At 31.6% G+C, this 23063-nt stretch overlaps 2 protein-coding genes across 3 annotated transcripts in view; both read left to right on the plus strand.

Moving 5' to 3' along the window:
* Positions 1–17092, plus strand: part of LOC145688871 (hemicentin-1-like) — a 71538-nt gene extending 54446 nt beyond the window's left edge. The window contains exons 7-14 of the mRNA XM_081763038.1: positions 1172–1316; positions 2392–2513; positions 4473–4613; positions 7609–7710; positions 8450–8619; positions 9998–10118; positions 14969–15147; positions 16422–17092. Of these exons, the coding sequence (XP_081619164.1) occupies positions 1172–1316; positions 2392–2513; positions 4473–4613; positions 7609–7710; positions 8450–8619; positions 9998–10118; positions 14969–15147; positions 16422–16589 (1148 nt within the window). The 3' untranslated portion in view covers positions 16590–17092. The remainder of the gene's footprint in view (positions 1–1171; positions 1317–2391; positions 2514–4472; positions 4614–7608; positions 7711–8449; positions 8620–9997; positions 10119–14968; positions 15148–16421) is intronic.
* Positions 17093–18241: 1149 nt separating this feature from the next.
* LOC145690080 (hemicentin-1-like) overlaps positions 18242–23063 on the plus strand; it is a 117957-nt gene continuing 113135 nt past the window's right edge. Inside the window, exons 1-2 of one of the 2 annotated variants that reach the window (XM_081764608.1) lie at positions 18242–18856; positions 21644–21739. In XM_081764608.1, coding sequence (XP_081620734.1) covers positions 21703–21739 — 37 coding nt within the window. In that variant the 5' untranslated portion in view covers positions 18242–18856; positions 21644–21702. The remainder of the gene's footprint in view (positions 18857–21643; positions 21740–23063) is intronic. The other variant, XM_081764609.1, reaches the window with a different exon arrangement.

Below are 23063 nucleotides of genomic sequence, written 5' to 3' on the forward strand. Positions count from 1 at the left end.
AGGTTGATACATGTTCGGAAATCTGTATATAAGACGATTCTTATTTCCTTTTACGATCATTATACTCATTTTGAAATCTCAACCACTTCTTTCTGAACAAAGCTGGTAGCTACAGGCAAAGTAATATTTTAAACAATTGACAATACGTGTAGAGGATTTTGAAATAAGTTTGTTTTTCCGATTTAGCGACCTAAATGAATTCTAAGAAGGCAAGAACTTTATTATTATTATTATTATTATTATTATTATTATTATTATTATTATTATCATTATTATTATTATTTCTTTGATCGAAGTATAGGTCATAGATTGTTTTCCAGAAAGTTCTTGTAATATTGTACATTAACTGGTGTCATACACAGTATGTGTGAGAATAATGCCATAGTAATCTTAGGCAATAATCAGCAATGCTTTACTATAAGAAACTGCTGAATTCCTTCGCTCAAGAGGAACTGGATTATCACCACAAACTTCCAAAAAAATTACAGATAACGATCACCAAAATCCATAATTGACTTTTTGAGAACATGTGGGCCCTAATTGATATATCACATGACTACCTTTCCATTTTAAAAAATATCACAGATTTCAAAATGGCGGATTTCAAGATGGCGGCAGAGGTTCATGATCTACTCTGCTCATTCTTCTTTTGCCAATATGTGCAACTACTACTTTTTGCATTGTCCATCTTTCACTATTTTTACTACTCAACACTTTATTTGATGTATTTCTATATCATAGCATAGGCCTTCTCCCTCCAAATTTGACCCCTCCCCCTCCGTTTCTTATGGCACTCAGCCGCTATAACTTTGCACATACACATATTTCTACATCCTCTATAAGACGCACTATGTCCCGCAACTCGATTCATCCATTTTGGACCCTTTACTTGTTAGACCGGAATCCAACGAATCGGATTCAAGGAATTGAGCATTCTTGCTACTTACCATTGTCTTAAGAGCGAGCGCATGCATGCTCTGTCCATAAATTGAAAATAATTTTTGAGTTTTATTTTCCAATAGAAATATTCTGACTACAACTTACGTGATTTTATTTATTAGTGAGCTGTAATTATGACATGACCCTGTTATTTAAGATACAATAATGCAGTATTGGTTGAAATTCTAGAAAAATTTCAGTATCATAACATTTTTATTTACTCACTTCACAGATTTACCTTTCGTATCTATGAAACCTACCGTGACAGCTTGGATTAATAGGCCTGTTACACTAAAATGTAACGTGGAATCACTTGTACCATTTAGCGTGAAGTGGTATAAGGGTGAAAGTGCAATAAGTCAGGAACAAGAATACCTGTAAGTAGCCAATAGTTTTATTTCTATGTTATACTACATTTCCTTAGTTATATACATTGAATACGTATAATTAGGTTTTCATTATAAGTATTTTGCATTTTAAACATAAGTAATGAAATGATTCTGAAGTATCATTAAAATAAATTAGTACAGGAGGATGAAAATTTCATGTAACACACTGTTTAATAGCAGTAAAGTTTGAAAGATGAAACGAAAAGTTTAGCAAGTATTAAAGACATATTACAAATTGGAAATGTAACAAAGAACTAGCATCGGTAAGCGTTAATTTTGTTTATTATAATCTGTTTACGAACTACGAATAACCCTCTGGTTTGTTATGTGGTAAAGGTAATTATTATAATTAACGCTTTTATTTTGTCCTCAGTGTTAAACTTCTTGAAAAATTAAATTTCAATTCAGTTCGTTCCTTTAATTTAAAATTAATTTTATTATTATTATAATTTTGTAAGGAAGAAAGATTTTAAGCGAGTACCTGTCTTTTACTCGTAACAGTATACATTTATCGAAGTGAACGAAAAGGAGATTCAACTATTCAATAAAATATATATATGTGTGTGTTTGTTTTACAGTAATTTTCGTAAACTTTTACTGATTTATATGAAACTTGATGTGTGTTTCTGTAATGCTTCTCATCACGTGGGGTTGATTTTAGTCAAGAAAAAGGGATAGATCCACCTAATAACGCAAACAAAATAGTCCTAGATAATATTTGAATAGAAGGTGATTTTAGAGGAAGGTGTTTTCTTTGAAGATTAAGAATTTTCCATATTTGGAGGTCGAAATAGGTCAAGAATTAGAAGCAAATTCCCTTTGTTTAATTTTATAAACGCTTTTAAACATAACTTTCGTAGAAAATTCTGATTTTCTTCAAACAAGACGCGCGTTTTATTTAAAAATTATCCGTATAGTTTGAAGTTCAATTCCATCACGAGTAAGAGTATGAAGTCACTTTCCGGTTTGGAATCATTCGTTCCAATCTATTGTGCATGCATCATTAATAAATAAACTAACCAGGCTTCACTACGCACTACTAATTTTCATTTTCCTTTTTCAGTCAAACTTCTGAAGTATTCTTGCATCTAAAAGAAGTAACAAAGAACGATGAGGGCAAATATCGGTGTGTAGCAGTCAACATTGCTGGAAATCAGTCACAAGTCACTTTCCTAACTGTAACAGGTAAGAATTATGTCATAATTTATTTTTAAAATGTGTGAATTAATTGATAAAATTAAAATTTTCTTCTTATTTTTTTTTAAAAAAATCTAATATAATTATCGGTTTCATTTTTTCGATATCTTGATGTAACTTAAACTCATTTATTTGTTCCTAAAATTTGGTGCCAATAACTATTTGATGAAATAAATTCGGCAAGTTAGATTCCTTAGCTATTATATTACTAATCACATAATATTCAAAGACATACATTGTACAAATTTATTTAAAAAGTTGTTTTTAGATGTACTCAATGCTATTATTTTTAAGGTATTAGAATACCCTTCTGTTGGGAACTGAAATATGTAGATATCAAATGAAGCATTAAAAAGTATAAAATAAGATATCTTATTTCATTATCGCCTCAAATCCTTTACCTTCAGCCTTTTCGATAATAGCTTAATAAATATTTTATTCTGAAAGATATAAGTTATTTTCCAGAGTTCGTCACAGAATTCCAGAGCTACGTGGGTCAAGTAATGAAACTATAATGAGAACACTCAACATAGTATTGTGCATACTCGTCACAAAAAAAGCTGATGTTCTGTTTCTATATAAAATAGTAAATGAAAAATTAAACTGTCAATCTGTAGTTCCCACACTTAATTTTAAAGTAATATTGTCACAAAATCGAATACGAATCTATTCTATGTCTCAAAACTTAGATTTGTGATTAGTCCAAAGGTTGCTCATGTACAGGTTTCCTACTCTTTTCAACAGACTTCTACCTACCTTAGATATCTTTACCTCTGAAAGAAGTTTTCGGTCCGCATTTTGAGCAAAATTCATTTGTAAATATTGTTATGTAAATATTTGTTAATTATTTTCTTTATATACTATTACCTTTTGAATTAATGTTGATACATTTTATGATTGAATTCTGTTTTCTTTGGTTTTTTTAAACTGTTATTTCATGTTTCATTGTAAAATGGTCGACGCGCTGTATCTGAAACTATACATATAAATAAAAACAAATAAAAATAAATTATCACAAGCTTCATCTTTAAACAATAATTTAGAAATTCATGGAGTTGAATCATTCATGGAAATAAATTGAATCTCTACTGCTGATGAATAAGAGTAAATTCAACAGAGAACTCAAATTATATAAAATATTCATAGCTCTTATCACAGTATAATATTGTATTAGTGTTATAATTAATACTATTGTATAAATTGTAATCGAGGTGGTCAATTAGTGGTAATGAATGAATACAGAAATTTATAATCAAAATAAGCTAAAGAAATGGAGCTATATTTTGATTTTGCCATATGATTAACTCATTATTTCCTAATGCAAACTAATTAAAATGTGTTAACTCATTTTACATATGCTGTGAAAAGTTCACTTCATTGTAAACATTTATCTATCAAGGCTTAATTTCATACGAGAGGTATTTTAAATACCATAGGAATGGTGTTGTGAAATAATTTCTATTTCCTTGAATATAATGAATTGTAAAGTTATTATTAATTTTCATTAATCAAAGTTTCAATCTCTTGTAATTTAGAAATAACTGGTATAACGAAGATTAAGTACACTAGTTGTATTTATGTTCTACGATGTTGTCAGATTTGATTCTGTAAACAATTTTCAAGCTAGTTCTTGTTCCATTCATAAACAACCGTCTGTGTACATTATCAACAAAGGTTATGTATTTTAATGTCTTAAATATTTCCAATTATTATATATGTTTTAAAAGCTCTGTAACATAAACCACAATCAAAAGAAAGAAATACACGTGTGAAAGAGAAACAATTTTAAGAAACGAAAAAATACTTTTGAACCTACAAAACTATATTTGTTAGTTAGTTAGTTTGTTTGTTTGTTTAAAATATTATTTTAAAATCTAATTTTCAATAATTAAAAACATCTTGAACTTGCTCACATAATACTGATGATTTCTGAAATATATTTTTTAGGCGATCCACCAGTCATTTCTCCTCATCAAACGAATTTTACCAGCAGGTCATCACAACCAGCAATTTTACTATGTCAGGTGCAAAGTGAACTTCCATACAATGTTAGCTGGATACGTATTATTAACGGGAGAGCTGTTCTTTGTGAGTATAATTTTACGTCCTTGAAGTATACAAATTCCGTACTAGAAATTACATAGAAACGTTATTACTTAAACAAATAATAAATAAGCTTTCTGTATTAAAAAAAAAAAAAAGTTCAGCTGATTGGTCATGAGACAGGGAGTGACGAAAGTTAAGAAGTACACGTATTAAATTAAAAATGAAACGAAATGAATTCTTTAATTTACTGTCGCTTGATTATGCTCTGCAGGCTAAATGACTCGAATGATTGATGAAAGTGAATGATTATGAAATAATTGGTGACTTAAGGATAGTAGAGGAAACGCGGGAATATCCAAGAAAATCCACATACCAATGTTATCTACCATATTAAAGAAAACAAAATAACTAAGAAACATGAAGTCAGGCGTTAAATTGGATTCTAGAAGCTAATATGTCGCTGTATGGCATTCCTCAGATACTGCTTTCTCTTTCAATATTTCTTTGTTCCTACTTCTACCTCTTTTAACTGACGAAGCATCAGTGGAAAATTATTACTTATGATTAACTTTTATTTATGAGTGTTTCTATCTCATTTTCTGGTAAATAATTTGTCTTCCATGATTCCGAAATTCTTTGTTAAGTCAATATATATTTACTATTTATTATTATTATAATATCTATGCTAATGCTATTGTTTTATTACATAAGAGTATTCTTCTTCTTCTTCTTCTAATTATTATTGTTATTATTATTATTATTATTATTATTATTATTATTATTATTATTATTATTATTATTATTATTATTATTATTATTATTATTATTATTATTATTATTATTAAGAAATTATAATTTTGAACCTTAAAAACTCTAGTCTGATGTTAGAAGCTTAAAGTTTTATTGCATCATTTTCCTATACATCTTTCCAAACTAAAATCTGATTTTCAATGTACAGGTAGTATTCTGAAAATACTTGAAAAAAAGTATATTGAATACATTTCATAATTTACTGAAGTATTTGAATTGCATTTTTAAAACAAATTTTGTACTGTATCCTGGGTATACTTTGCACTACATAGAAAAGTGTTTCTTTCGAGTGTGTTTTCAAATTGTTGTATATTATGACGTAGAATGACACGATACCGCAGATAGTAACGTAAATCCTACAAGGAATGTAGGTGCAATTGTGCTGATGCTTGCTCCATGAAAAGACAGAGAAATTTACTGCAAAGATTTATCAAAAGATAAGTAAAATTAAATCTATGTCCAGAAGTAAAGTTAAATCTATGTTCACTTTAATCTCTTTGTACTATGAAGTAAATTATATTAAATATGATTTCGATGTCTGAGATGATGATATTAGAATGAGTAGTTCTACTTTGATTCAAGTAATAAAAGAGCGAAACACCATTGCTCTACAGTTCAGTTAAGAATTCAGAATGGGGTTATTTTGCAGCATGTCGAAATGTAGAAAAGTGATTACATATTACCAATACGAGTTACTAGAAGTACTTAGATCGGTAACAATAGAACAAGAATGGGGATCGAAGGAAGCTAAGAACAGAACCTGGCGAGAAAGTGGCTTATGATGATAAACAAGAGTTGGATATGCTGGTATGACCCTCTTCTAGTACCGGTATGTCGAAAATATGCGATTCTAGTTCCAAACGTAAAAGAATAACAGTAGTAATATCAATTAAGTTTTGGACACTAGTGATTCAGATAAAGAATCAAACAGGTAACACATATAAGTTCTTCATATGCTTAAGTTTGAGGATGTCTGAAGATGAAGATTATGCGGATAATTCTGCAACTGGAAAACTTAGAAGAAAGCTGCAGCTAAATATGTTACATCTTTATTTGAATATGTTGTATTTTCATATGAATTTTCACTATGAGAACTATTCTATAGTTTGCATGTTGAGCATTTACTGCAGAATGAGCGTGAAAAACGAAGATGAAACAAAACTATCAAATAATAAATTTACAAGTAAAGGACAGATAAGCTATTATTAAGCCCATGGCAAAATTGAGACTTATTGAAAGCGAACAGACCGTAAAGATATTTTGGAATATTTCTAGGAGGATGTTATCGGCAATCTAAAACTTAATCTGAGGTGTTCAATTGCAGAACTAAAGACCACTTGTTCTGTATAATGGGTTTATTTGATATGATATATGAAGTGGGTGCAATTTCAAAAGAAGCTTGTATACTTTCTGTACCGTAATAGCCCTGTAACGTCATATTAGAGATAGTCGTTAGTTAAATTTGTGTTATGGCGCCTTAATACAAAGTTTCCTGTAATAAACCATATCTTTTTAGTATGACACGCACAATTTATGTATTTCTCTTAGAATTATTTGTGTGTTTATAGCTCCTACCTTTCGTAGCTTCACACCAAGCAGTACATAACAGTACAAACATTACAAATTTGTACTGGTGCAAAGTTACATGCTGATATGAGTTGCTTTGCACCAATTTTTGAAACCAATCCCAGCACGCACTTAAAATACAATAACAGATAAAATATGATATGCTTACTTGTCAAGACTTATATTAATGAAACGAAAACAAATCAATCCTTTTTTTACTGTATAATGATGAGAACCAAGTAAGAAATCACATTTTTCTCGAAAAAGCGTTGCAAAGTATAGTCACATTAAAATTGTTTTTTAATAAAAACAAAATAATTTTATTGTGTAACGATGAGAGTGGTATAAATTTAATTTTGAACATAAATTTTCACTACGAAAACAATATTCTATAGTTTTTATGTTGAGACTTAACTACAGAATGAGCGTGAGGAACAAAGATGAAATAAATATTCTGGTATCTAACATAATGCCTTAAGTTAATAATACATTCTCATATTTTCCCCTATTTACGGAGTATGGTTAGCCTAAATATTAAGATTTCTTGTTATCATAACGTGATCGTAAATTAGCTTTCACCTTATGTGTGATAGGTGTTAGTTTCGTGTGGCCTGTGGTTAAATAATGATAATTTTTTGTAATATTTATTCTTTTAAAAAAGTGCCTGAAGACCGAAGAATCACACAACAAGGAGATACGTTAATATTGGATCCAGTGAGAGAACATGATGAAGGATGGTACATGTGTATAGTGAAAAATGATGGTGAGTTCTCACAAACAAATTTGTTTATTTGTTCAGTTAATGAATGGATACGGACTCAATTTATGCTCTTTTTATTTATTTATTTATTTAATGACACTCAGAAAAATAATAGATATAAATGCAGGAATATTGTTGAAACATTTAGCTATTAATTCTAGACTGTCTAGATTACGATAATAAAAGTTGGTATACAGTCATATTCAAAATTATTGCAATTATTATCTTTTAAGAATATTGTACATTCAACGACAAAAATTCTTTTCATTTGATGAAATTAGTTTCGTATATAACTTCAGGATGGAAAAACAATTTGAGTACAGTTTTTAGTAAATTAAAAAGAATTTAATTTTCTATATGTTCTACCATGCCACCATTCTATGTTCCAGTCATACCACCGTTATTTCCAAAATAAATTTTACCAAACTGAAAAAAAAATTGTCGCTGACTGTGCACATACCTTTATGTGAACTTACAAAATACAGTGATTTTGTTTCTTGTATTTCTAAAATCTTTATTAAAAATGTTTAAGTTACATTCTAGATCTTCAGACCAGAGTAAAAATGGACGATAATTGCAATATTATTGAAAGCGATTGTACGCTGAATGATTTGAATTTAATATATATATATATATATATATATATATATATATATAATTGTAAGAGTATTAATAAGATATTAATATTATTTTATGCTGTGTATGTTATCGCATGATATTGCTATGTATTTGCCTTTTGTAGCTGGTCAAACGGAAAAGAAGATATTTTTAAATATTGAAGACCCACCGCTTGCATCAGTAACTCCTAGTGAGTTCGAATTCACAGAAAACCAGGAATTTAAGATAACTTGTTACGTAACTGGATATCCGATACCAGATATAAAGTGGGCTTTAAATGGTGAACCCGTAGATGTAAGTATATTTCTTAGTTACATGTTCAACCAGAAAAATTGAGTATGCATTATTATAAAACTTAAAACATGCCCCTGAGCATTAATAGTTTGAATATGCCATCGATAAGTGGATAAATATTTTGTTGTTGTAGATAAATTTAAAAAAAAAAATATTGTTAAACACTAGAACATTAATTATGCGATAAGAGAAGAAATTTAAGTGATTAAATAAATATTTGGAATAAATATATGGGAAGATATAAAATATTCAAGATCTACAAAAGACACGGTTTTCAAACTCAACAGGACAGTATCGTTTTCAGATAGAATAATCAAAAATATGTAAAATTTTTCTTACGTAAAACATTTTTCAAATTTGTTTTCCTCACTTACTCTTTTTAACTACGTAGACACTACGCTATATGATTAGAATATTATTTTAGAGAAAGCAATCTTAAGGATGTGAAAGAAGGAATGGTAGAATGAAAAGAGGAAAGGAAAAAGACGATTCCTATTGAATGAAGATTATTAAAGATAATTATTATAACATCAGATGAAGAGATTAGCGAAGGACCGTAGCGCATGGGAGTTTCTAAATTTGTTGCAAATTACCTATCGGTTTTAATGGAATACTTAAAACTATTTATTTTGTGTTACGCTTAATGGTTATATCCAATAGGCTGAATATTGTCCAGTGGTGATTAAATATTATCCAAATTAATTCATGAAGAAAAGATATAAGATTGTATTGGATTTTAAGAAAATACATTCTCTAAAGAGAAGAAAGAATTTATTTTCTTAAACGTGGAACAATTTTGTATATTACATCATATATATATATATATATTACATTGTACATATATAAGTTGTTTCTACAACTCATAGTAATGCTCTTTAGGCTAAAAACGATTATGGAAAATTAATTAATATGATGAAATGAATTGTGGGAAGTTAACATAAAATTCATGCCGTGAATGGAATTCGAACCTACGATAGAAAAGTCTTTCAATCGTTAGCCTAATCTCTTAAGGCGTTCGACTATGCCACGCGGTTAGATATTTTACAGTATGAATAACTTAACATTCTTTGAAGTAAACAACGCACAATGCAACTATAGTTTTTTTATAGGGAACATAAGAGTGCATAAATATTACTCTTATGCAGTTTAGTGATCTATAAAAAATAGTTGCAATAAGAATTCTGAATAAACTTTGTAATTTAAACCAAGTGCACATTTCTATAAAAGCGCATAATATATTTCATGGTTTCTCTATGGAAAATGAATATTAATGAAATAAACGTTTTAGAAAATTTATGGACAGAAATCATATAGTATATTATGATTGAGAAAACAAAAATTATTTCAGTAATAAGAAATTCAATTTCATATTTTACAGATTAGTTATCCGAAAATACATGCAATAAATTTTGGAGATAGATCAGAACTATTAGTTGATTCTGCAACAAAATTTAATGAAGGAATTTATGAATGTATCGTGGAGAACGAAATTGGAAGTGGTAAGCTATTTTTTTTAATCTGTCCATGATTATATTGTTTGATATATGCCTAAATTAAGACAAAATTATAAGAAATATGTCAGTCGATACTATAATTATAATTAATACATTATTCTAGTATCGTAATTATGAAGCCCTTTAAATAATGTTTAGCACAAAAGATAGATGTCAAATCCATTTTTTCCTATTTCCCCTTCGAATGCTATATTTTTCTATTCCTAGTCAACTTCTAGTTGTTCGAATCGTAATCTTTGATCCTAACATTATTCAACCACAGTTACACTTCAGTACAATCAATGGCGGATTAACGCATAGGCACAGTAGGCACGTGCCTAGGACGCCAGCGCTGAAGGGGCGCCCAAGAAAAATATATTTAAAAACTCAGTTATGGAGAAATCGGTCTTTGTTTACAAAAATCACTTGATAGGCTTATTTTATAATTTTAGATTAAAACAATAATCTAATGTTACACTTGCACTTTATTTTTTAAAAGCGCTGTGCAGTTTCGGTAGGAATAAGACATCGATTTCATTTGCTGAAGCACCCACCTGTGTAGGCACATCGTATTCGTTTCCTTTATGTTCTCTAGCACATTAAAAATTAAACAGAGGGCGCTGTCTACTTGAATTTTTTACGTTGTTAGTATGAGTGGATAATTGACTCAATATGAGTGGTTTAAGAAAGAAATTATTAGGTGTAGAAAGACGCAAGTTAAACAGAGAGGAGGAGGAAAACGAAAGAGAGAAACTGAAGAAAATTCCTAAACTCGACACGTTTTTTGGTGGCAAGGAAAATGATAAGACAACAAACACGTCAGCACATGATAGAGTCGCGGATGGTATCCAGCAAAAATTCAACGTGAACATCAATGACAGTGGCACAGATGAGGTTAATGCTTGCAAGTCTGCAGTAACTCCAGTGACTAAAAAATCCGAAAGTTCGACTGAGATGGCCTTTAAAAGAAACGACAGTTTGGACTCACAGAAAAAGTTATAAACGGAATTGTGATCACAGATTTTGAGAGTATACATACCGATACCCATGCTGCAGCTCACTGTACTACTACAGAAAGGAAGGTAAGAAAATTATTGATAATCTGATCCACTTATGACTTGTTCGTACAATAGACCTGCACATCAAAATTTTGCAAATTTATTTGTATGTCTTCTCATCTTCCATGTTTAGATTCAGTCATCCGGTGTCTTATAGGCTACTTATAATTTTATAGACCCTATTATAAAAATAACAATAAAACTATTCACAGTAGAATATGAGTAAGGTCAAATATGAACTCTAATTCAGTCTCTACTGGCAGGCACGGTGCCAAAAGTGGGCGCAGATGGGCGACCACCCACCCGGTAGATGCCCTTGCCCACCCATCCGCCACTCTAACAGAATAATGTATGCAGTATCCTATACTTCGAAATAAATAATTTGTAGTTTCAATTGTACTGACCCACTCAGAAAATAGGGCCCTCTGCCCACGCCCTCAAGCGATCCTGGCGCCATACCTGTCTACTGGATCTCCCAATTCTCAGTTAGTTCGCGTCTCATAGTTTGTAAATTTCGGACTTGATATAAAATACTGTAGGGGACAAAGCTACGATAATGCTAACAACATGTCAGGAGCTTACACTAGATTACAGGCAAGAATTAAAGATGTTAGTCCTTTGGCAGTATACATACTCCGTTTTGTGTAGTCCTTTGGCAGAATACATACCCTGTTTTGCGCATTCCTTAAATCTTGTAGGAACTTGAACCACTGAGTCTTGTCCTGACGCTATTTCGTTTGTTTGGTTTACTGCAGAACCTATATAACTTCTTCTCAGCCTCAGACAGAAGGTGGGTAATTCTACTACAGCATTTGAAGCCAGGATCAATTGTTCTGAAAAGCTTATCAGCAACTCGATGGTCAGCAAAGGAAGATGCGTGTAAAGCACTTTCCACAAGCTACAGTGAAATTTGTGTAGCTCTACAGCAAATTGCAAATGACAACAATGAAAAACTAGAAACTGGTAGTGATGTTGATGATTACTGGCGAAAACCACAACAGTTAGAGTCGGCATTGATGTGTACTATCTGGGCAAAGATCATGGAGCGATTCGGTGCAGCCAATACAGAGTTAAAAACTACACGCAACAGATATTGATGTGAATGAAGCAACAGAAGTAATTGCAGGAATGGAAGCATATTTGCAAATTGTTCGTACGGAGTTCGATGCATACAAAGAGGAAGCGAAAAACATAAATGGATGTCAGGAATATCTGCAGGACAAGGGACGGAAAAAAGTAGAAAAACTGCTTCCGATGAAACAAAAGAGGGAGAACGTATTTACAGGAAGAGAACGATTTCGTATGGAGACATTTAGCACAATTGTGGATTCCCTCATCTCTGAATTGTGCAGAAGGAAAAAGGCATACAACATGATAAATGAAAAATTTAATTTCCTCGCAAAACTGGATAGTGTGGACTGTGAAACCATCCGAGCAAAAGCGAATGCATTGGTTCTCCATTACAAAGATGCCTTAATTGACAGTTTTTCGAATGAATGTATTCATTTCAAAGTTCACTTGAAAGCGTGTGATGTAGCCATCAAAACTGCATCTGAAATGTTGAAGTACATTCGGACAGAAAACTCGAAACCATCTTTCCCAATGTAGATATTTGCCTACGAATGTTTGTATCTGCGCCAACTTCGAACTGTTCAGGGGAAATATCTTTTTCTGTATTAAAACGCGTTAAGAATCATTTACAGTCCAGAATGCACAAAAAAAAAAAACTTTGAGCTCTTAGTAAAATGTGTATTGAAAGCGAACTGTTAAGAAAACTAGATTTTGAACCAGTTGTTAGTTTATTTGCAGACGCTAAAGCCAGAAAGAAGAGTTTTACTCTCTAACAAATATCGTACTATTTCCAGTAACTGTTGATGTTTAAAGATAAAAAGACAGTGTTACCATCCAAATTATGACATGTAAAGATGTAGATTATAACTACTAAGACTCAAAGCGTCATAAATGTTTATTTTATATACTGTGTTGGAGTTTTTTTTATACTGGTATGTATATATTTTAGACATGAATTGTGCTGGTGTTTTACGAGAAGTGCGTAGGTATACGTTGGGGAGAGAGAGTTTTATGTCTGAGTGCCTAGGGGCGCCAGAAACCTTAATTTTCCCCTGAGTACAATTCCAATATACCAGAGAAAGTCAAAAAGTAAAGGGACTTGAGAAAAGGTACATTTATTCTAATGATAGAAAACTGAAACATTATTTTTCTACATAATTTACCTGCACTTCAACGCACTTTTCTCAACGTTTCACGTTTTTTTGATTCCGTCGAAAAAAAGTTTTTCGGTTGCACCTGTAACCAATTTTGCACCGCATCAATGACATCTGCATCGGTTGCAAATCTTCTTCCTCCGAGCATTTCCTTCAATAGTCCAAACATAGGAAAATCGCTTGGAGTGTATGTCCAAACATATGAAAATCGTCTCGACTGTATGGCGGATGTTCCAGCAATTCGAATCCGAATTCCTTTACTGTTTCGGCCGTCCGCTTAACAGAATGTGGCCGAACGTTATCTTGCTGGAGGATGACACATTTTCGCAGTTTTCCACGACGTTTGGATGTGATTGCACTTTTCAGTTGAGTTCGTAACACATCACAATAGTTCTCACTGTTCACAGTTTCGTTTCTTGGTGTGAAATGAATGACTATCACACAGTCCCAGAATAGTTAACATAATCTTACGAGCTGATCTTTCCTCGTCACATAAAGAAGTTCTTCTCTGTTTGAAACGCTCTATCCATTCGTAGATATTGCTTCGCGATAAACAGCTGTCATCATACATTCGACGAATAATTTCAGCAAGTTTAACATCTTAAAAAAAAAGAAAGATAGAGAGAGAGACTGAGAGAGAGAGAATCGCTGCCCTAATTTCCTCCTTGGTGCAGACCGACAATGGAGCTGCCGCCATGTTCAACAGTCTGCTTCACTCCAACGCTTAATGCGAGAGTAAGAGTGGCAAGTTGCATAGAATTGTTGCAGACGACACTAATTCAACGCTGGATAGTGTTACCGAACCCTAGTGCGAGAAATTTCAAGTCCCGTTGAATGTAAAATAAATCATCTTTAAAGAAATAACATTTACATTTATACAATCAAATTCGTTGATTTACAATGTCAACACAAAGAACTTCCTATCTACTTTGCGATACCTATAACTTCAGACTTTTACTACCTACTTATGCAGAAATTATCTTTGACTATAAACGAAAACTAAATGACTGAATGTACAACATCCTATTGCACTTTGATTTTTTTTTCGATTAAAAAATGCGTGTATTTCGTATAGGGAAGTGTGGTAAAAATATACATTGTATATGGGAAAAGTTTTACACAGTCAATCCCGAAACATATATATATATATATATATATATATATATATATATATATATATATATAATGCTGAATAGCCAGTCATTCAATTATTAACAGTAATAATTATTTTATGTGGATTTTACAAGTTGTCTTGCCTTTGTGTGATTAAATTTTAAAATACATTGGATTTTATAGAAATAAAACACAAACTCCTAAAATGAAAAGACACACTTCTTAACCTTCAAATATTTTGAAAATTCTTATGTTTTTATCTATTTGCTTTATAACGTACTTTCCTTAGAATAGTTGACTATTTTAAACTTGCTTTTATCAGTCACGTGTACACTAATTTATTACTATTGATATTAAATAATGAAAAATAGTAATATTTGTGTAAGTATATTTCTATTGCTGAGTAATTTATTTTTATATACATATAATATTAGAAATATTTGTTGAACAATTAAAACAGCTGTAGCACACGCAAAAGGAACCTATGTAGAAAAGCCTCATATAGAAGCAAAACGGAAAGAGTTACTGGTGGAGAATGGAAGAAGAGCTACATTAAGATGTTACTCGTCTGGTATACCTTCTCCAACCGTAAAATGGGTCAAAGATGGAGATATAATAACACCAGATTCAAGAATTCAGGTAAGTGTTAAATGCTGAAGACACATACACTCAAATGAAATCTTTAAGTTTTACGTCCCACGGTTATGCCGGTTAGGCTAAAGGAGACGGTGATAATGAGAGATGAGTGAAATGGTGGAATGAAGAAAGTGGGAGGAAACGGGAGAACCCCGAGAAAACCCACGAGCACGGTGTTCGTCCACCACAAAGTTCACTTGGCGGGGGCTGGGATCGAACCCGGGACCCCAAGCACCAGAGGTGAACGCTCTACCACTGAGCCACCGCGCCCCCCCACATACACTCAAATACATTAAAGACTATATTAAGTATCTTAATGACTTTGTATCCTGCTCAATTGTTATCTATTGCGATGAAATATTATATTAGGAGAGCTTAGAAATACTATCTTACAGTTCTATATTTAACTAGCTTCTTTTAATACAGGGTTTTGATTCATTCGCTTTGAAAAAGCTATATTTTCGAAAGTACGACTATTACACATACACACATGAAAGATATATGAAAAGAACCACAAACTCACCAAGTGTGTTTGGCAGCACGAGTCCATTATCTTTCCGATCAGGTGTGGCAGTATGACAGTACGAGATTAGTACCTGTCGAAAATGGAGATAAAGCAAGAAAAAAGACGTCGAGTATCGTCGGAACGTGTGTCGTGTCACCAAAAGGGAACATATTGATGAACATTTGTAGAGAGTGTGTAAACTTGGTGAGTGTGTGGTTCTTTTCATATATCTTTCATGTGTGTACCGTAACGCTTTTGAAAATATAGCTTTTTCAAAATGAATGAATTATTTATGCTAGTCCTGCACATCTGCAAAGTAGTAATAGGTACAAGAACTAAAAGGAACCAATCGATTTGTAGAAATAATATCTCATTCTTACTTCCAATTTCATAAACTTATTTTTTTCTTAGTAATATTTATATTAGCAAGCATTTATGAATCTTTTACTTCTGTATATGTTTCTATGTTTATATGCAATGTGTATCTACTAAAATACTATAATATTATTACTTAAGAAACTTTACGCCACAGTAACATTATTATTATTAGTAGTAGTATTGGTATAAGCTTATATCTTAAAATATAATATTCAAATTGTGGAACTGTTATATTCATGAATATTAAGGCCTCACTTCTGAAATTTCCCTTTAATAAATCAGACTTTTTCTCTAAACCTTTCAGTTCCTTTCCTTACTGTTTTTGCTTTGAAGTTTTCTATGTTTGACATTTTATATCGTGTTGTATTATATGAATAATTTGCATTCATTTCAGATAGTAAACAAGGACACGTTATCTATAAATGATGTAAGTCCACTAGACGCTGGAAGGTATATCTGTTCAGCTGAGAATACTCTGGGAAAATCAGAAGACTCAGTTGTTTTACAAGTGGGAAAACGTCCTCAGATTGTGCAAGCTCCTTTAGGAAAGTGTTATTCTTAAAAAAGCAATTTTACTAAAAATTTGAGAACCAGTTTTTGAAGAACATGTTAGGAACGAAGTTCTACATCCGCTTAGATAGATAATTGCAAAAGTTGGTTATGGTATTACAAGCAAAGTTTTGCAAGTAATCTTCCACACAGTTTTAACTTAAATATTAACACATGCCCTCGCCACAAGCTATTGACTCTTAGAAATGTATTTATGAATAAAATTTCAATGTTTGCTTTTTGCTTTATCTAATATATGTATTCAGTAACTAATATTTTTGCAGTACTTGTCCCTTTTGGTCTATTATTTAATGCTTTTCGGTAACATAAAATGCGTCTGTAACGTATAACTATATATAAAGAACATAAATTAGCATGTCTGTAATACCGATGACTTAGAACAGGTATTTCTGTTCAAATTTTCCCACTAAGCCGGCAATGATGATCATATTGCACTTGTTTGATACAGCGCAGCGAGACATTTCGTAGGAGATACGTTGGTATTAAATATATATATATATATATATATATATATATATATATATATATATATATATATATATATATATATATATATATATATATATATATATATATATATATATATATATATATATATATATATGTACACTACCGTTCAAAAGTTTTCGAACATCCCGGAGTTTTGTAAGCATCTACTGTGATCCTATTGTTTTTGCACGAGAACTTTACCGTCCTGCATCAGATGTACTTCTGTCTAAACATTGAATTTGACGGTAGTTGAATCGTGGTCTGAGAGGTACTGCAGATGATATGTCAAATTATAATTCTCAAAACTGAGGCCAAAAAAGGATATTTCATATAGATATTACATAGAATAAACAAAACTGTGCAAGGCGAGGCAACAAATTCGTTTTGTTGAACGATGTAAATATACTGAGAAAATGTAGTGACAAAAGTCTAAAAGAAAAATCAATTTTCCAAATTTTTGCAGCTTTGTATACTTTATGGATATGCTGGCTTTAAATAAACTAAAAACGCTATTCTCTGAAAAATGTTTACGACAGTCAATATACATCCTTCTCTGCTCAATTGTCGCTCAGTGAAGCATATATGTAATTCTCGTCGCTACTGTTTCAACGACCAACAATGTAGCATTCGATACCATCGTAAGCAATTTTCAAAGTAAGGTGTTTTTGGCGTTTTAACGTTAGCATATCAACAAGCTATAAAGAACTACAAAATTTAGAAAACTACTTTCTCTTTCAAATTTTTGTCACTGCATTTACCCTCTATGTCTACACTTTCCAAACAAAACTAATATATTGCCTCACCTTCTACACTTTTGTTTATGCTATGCAATATCTATATCAAATTGTCTTTTTTTGGTTTCAATTTTAAGAATTATAATTTGAAATATCATCTGCAGTACCTCTCAGACCTCGATTCAACTGTCGTCAAATTTGATGCTATAAGCAGGAGTATCTCTGATGCAGGGTGGTAAAGTTCTTGTGCCAAAATAATAGGATCACAGTAGATGCTTACAAAAATCCGGAGTGTTCGAAAACTTTTGAGCGGTAGTATATATATATATATATATATATATATATATATATATATATATATATATATATATATATATATATATATATATATATATATATATATATATATATATATATATATATATATATACATATATACTTGCATACAAAATTTGTAGTATACTCCTCATGGTACTTAGTGAAAATTAATTTGAAAGGCATTATTTATGTTATTAGTTTAAGACGACGAATTTCAGAGTTTTCACTTTATATCTCTAAAGATTATATACAGTTCACGGAAGATAATATATTTTATTATCTCTTCCTATTCTGTTGTATTACACATATACATGTATTAACTTATATATATGGTATATTATGTTTCGTTCATGTTTTTAGAAAAGTAAATATATTTCTTCTAGTTATAAGTATTAACAAATTAACTTAAAAGAAAGCACCAAGATAAACGTGCATTGTATTCTTGTAAATGTTCTTATTTATAATACAAGAATAATACAAGATAAGTTGTAAATACCTTTGTTGTTTAGTAGTAGAAATATTTAACCCGTCTTATGTTATTGATATTAATATATTTTTTACTTAACAGATTTAGGTATTGACATAGGAACAGATGGTAGTATTCCATGTGTTGCAATAGGTTCTCCAGCGCCAACTGTGACATGGAAAAAGGAGAACGAAGAACAGCTAGATCCTCTTCGGTTTTCTGTAACCAATGAGGGAACTTTACACATCAAAGGTAACATTAATTAATTGATTGATTTTATTTTTCATGTACTTTATCAAATACCGAAGTTATGAAAGATGGGATTAACTGATTGCTTGGGTTTCTAATCATGTATGGATTTGCATTCATTGAAACTGGTATAGCACAGACTATTAATTAAGATATCAAATGTAAAGGTAATACTCAAGATTAGAAATTGGTTTCCACATAAGTTAATGATAATCAAATATATTGGAGTGGATATTCAAGATTTGAAGACAAGAACAAGCTGATTCCCCCCCCCCCCCCTTATCTCTTCGAATGTTGTTTAAATACTCTTATCATGAATCTATCTCAATCTTACACGGTATCCAAGAAGTCCCCTTACCCCTAGATTTGAATATCACAGACAGCAATCTTTATTAATGTCTCTCTGCATTGTTAAACGCGGTATATTCAGTCTAGCTGCTCTTTTGCGAAGCGATCTGGTTGGAGACATCGCAATTGACCAAGCGACGGAAGCACATGTTTTCTTACGTGTCTTCCCTCATCCACTACGATGCTTGTATTCGACATATCCTGAAGCAAATGAATGCTTCTCCCAACCCAAATAAGGTTGCATTACGAGCATTAGGCTTTTGCCAAAGCGATGTCTAAACACTGTCATTGCCTGTGCTATTGTTTTGGTCTCTGTATGATCCTTCGTGCACCCATACACATACCACTAATTGTTCCTTAACTGTGTAACAGCGACCATTCACATCAGTCTATGTTATTGTTTGTTGTTTTAGTTGTCAAATATAGTGTTTTGACTGCTATATAGTTGTTTGACGAAATTAATGCAATTCGAGGTAAATATTAATGCCAGAGACAACTTTGATATTCTCTAATTACCTAAACATTACTCAAACAACCTGCACCAACTAGTACATGTATTAATAAAACACTTCTAGAGTGTTCCTTACTACTCTACTCACTATTGTTTGTTTGTAAATAACTAAGAAAGCAATAAACAATACGGTAATTTTAGAAAGTAAGTCATTTAATCTATATATATAAAAGAGAACGTACAATTTTTTGTCCGCTCATCACGCTAATACGGCTGAACCAATTTCTTTCATTTTTGGGGGGTTATTAGGATTTGGACCCTAGATGGTTTTTATCATATCACTTTAATTTTTAATTACCAGTGTCTTGAGATAATTGACCATTCAGGTGTCCATAACGTAGAAATCCTTTGTTATTAGTTCATCATAGGTAAAAATAAACGTATTTATATGCAACCCGCATGACCGTGTCACTCGGCGGGTTAACATAAATGACAGGCGATATACAGCGGAAAATAGCTTGAATCTTCTGTTTAAAAATTTTTAATTGATTTGCTTATTTTTACAGACACTTTTACAATATGCCAGCACCGGGATGACCGCAGCGAAGCGGGGCGGGTTAACATAAATGACAGGCGATATAATGTTAAGATTTACTGCATAAGTAACAAAGTTTATTGCGTTCCGGGGTGACCGCAGCGAAGCGGGGTGAACGCTGCTAGTACACTGAAAAGATTTTTTTTTAGTTTTCTATGTTGTTTAATTCAAGTAAGATTCATCTTATAATTCGTACCTCTGATTGCGCATGAAAGTTCGTACTTTCTAGGAGTCAAGATTTTTCTTGTGATGTAATAAATTACTATAGTTAAAAATTAAACAATACCAATATCTCAAGCTAAAACAAGCGATAATAGTTGGTGAGGTAATATAGTTATTAATAATGCGTAAGAAATTATAAGATAAATAGAGTATTTGTTTCACAGAGATTTTTGCTGACATTGAGGTCCAAAACTGGAACCACCGGAATAATACTGTGGGACCATCGAAGTTGGGTGAGCTATGGATAAAGAATGGTTCTACAAGTTTCCTCATGTGACACACCTCTTTAAGCATAAGCAACCTCATGCACCTAATGCAGATTAGATGCAGAGCAGTATCTGACATTTTGCAAGTTCACTTTTCCATTAACGTAAAAGACCATCTCATCATTGAATAACATTTTATGCTGGAAGCTAAGATCTACTATCACATTCTGGCTCATTCATTTATCCTGCAATTGAACCATGTGACTAGGATCATATTCACTGGGTTGTTTCATCAATTCTAATTTATACGGGTGCTATTTATTACTGACTGGATCCCCATAATTCATGAGCGACTGACCCCTGAATCAGAAATATAACTACAGATAGTAAGGTGTGGACTTAAGAACTGCCACCAACAAGCCGTTAAAGTTGCTTTACTTGCAGCATTCTTAACTCTGCCTGGTTTTGGCTTATTCGCAGCTGATCCAATTTCACTATATATCGTTATGAGTTTTCACATAATACTGTCAAGAATAAAAGCCCTGATTAAAATTAATGGCGATAACCCTTCAGTTGTTTCACCGACCATCGGAATACTCTTCATATTTCCTTCTTTCTTCAACTTCAGTGTTCATTGCACCTATAAATAAGGGAAAATCTTATTAGTGACTTAATAATAAATACCGGTATGAAACAAATGCTACCATAATGTTCTTGAGCATTTTTCTCACTTGAAAATGGCAGTCATGGGAACGATTTCGACAAAATAGTTTACTCGACCTCAAAATATATGCACGGTCAAAACATTATCCAATATAAGTAAATTCCAGCATTATTCTAACGATTCCACACATTTGGACAGCCTTTTGCAATAGGAATAAAATACATTTTATTTCATGTTATAAGTAAGTATATATGAGTTTAGATATTCAATTTATTTAATAATTAATTTAGTATTTTTGTTGTAGAGGCTCAAGTTACAGACGGTGGAAAGTATTTATGTCTGGTTGAGAATACTTTTGGCAAAATGACCCTGGAAGCAAATATTAATATAACTGGAATTGGTAAGTGATAAGTAAAACAAGCTGTTATAAGATTTATTCAAGTTATTATAAGTAAATTAGTGGTCACTACGATTGTCATATAAGTAGCATAAATTACAATATCGAAACAAATATATCAAGTCGTAACTTTTTCAAGATTATTTGGTAGAAAATAAGATGATCGAATAAATTAAATATTAAAATGAAAGTAGTAATATTATTAAATATAAGAAAGTAATGGCTAATTCTACCTGTTTATTTCTTTTATACACTTAGTATAGAATAAATTGAAGTATAAATAATTTTAAACAGACATTGTAAAGTAGTTGTATACACGTAGTATTCTAGGCCTTCACCGCTGGTCTAGTGGCTAGGGCTTGTACCTTTGGCGTACGTCGTACTAGGTTCGATTACCGATGGAACAGCACAAAAATTTTAATTTCACTATAATTCACTTTAATTAATCATCTGTTTCCTTTACCCTACAGGTCATAAACGTGGGACTTAAAAATATCATTTAGTTTCAGCATACAATTCAAGCAAAAATTAGCATATAAAGTACATTATATACATGATTTTTTAAAAATATATCCATTCTATTTCGTAATTCCTTTTTTAAAAATAACGTTTTTCATCTGCTAAGTGGATATATATGAGCATGTAATTTGCACAAATATTGTATATATTGTACATTAAATTTTTATAATATTTTTAATGGATTCGTAGGATTAAAGAATACATTGTTGTTTGTATAACCAGAGCAAATATAAAGATCATCATAAGTATTCTACCCTTATTGTCAGGTCACTTGCCGCAGCTGAAAAGCTTCCATGCCTCACGGTCCTAAGCTAACGTCTTCGTCTTCACGTATGATCTTTCTGCTTTTATATCGTCCATTAATTGTAGCCTCCTTCGCCCCCTCCCTCTCTTTCCTGCCACCATAACCTCTAGCACGTCCCACATGATACAATTTCTTCTTAGGCAATGTTCCAACCAATTTCTTTTCCTCTTCAAAATAATATCTAAAAGTGTTATTTTCTCCCCCACCATTTCTAACACCCTCTCTTTCGTTTTCAGCTCGACCCAACTAATTCCATCCATTCTTCTCCACACCCACATTTCGAAAGCTTTCAGTTGTTTTCACCACTTTGTGTGAAGAAATATATAATTATTTTCACACAGTAACTTCTCAATGCTGCTTTAATAAGATTATAAAAATTGGCAAGTTTTTAGCTATTTAATTCACCGTGCAAATGATTGACTTAAGGTGTTTCATAAAATCATATTTGATGGGTATTTTTATAAAGCTTTATTTGTTTTAATATAATATACGCTGTTAATACAT

The sequence above is a fragment of the Thermobia domestica genome, chromosome 7 (genome assembly GCF_964235325.1).
Source record: "Thermobia domestica chromosome 7, izTheDome1.hap1.1, whole genome shotgun sequence".
NCBI lineage: Eukaryota > Metazoa > Arthropoda > Insecta > Zygentoma > Lepismatidae > Thermobia > Thermobia domestica.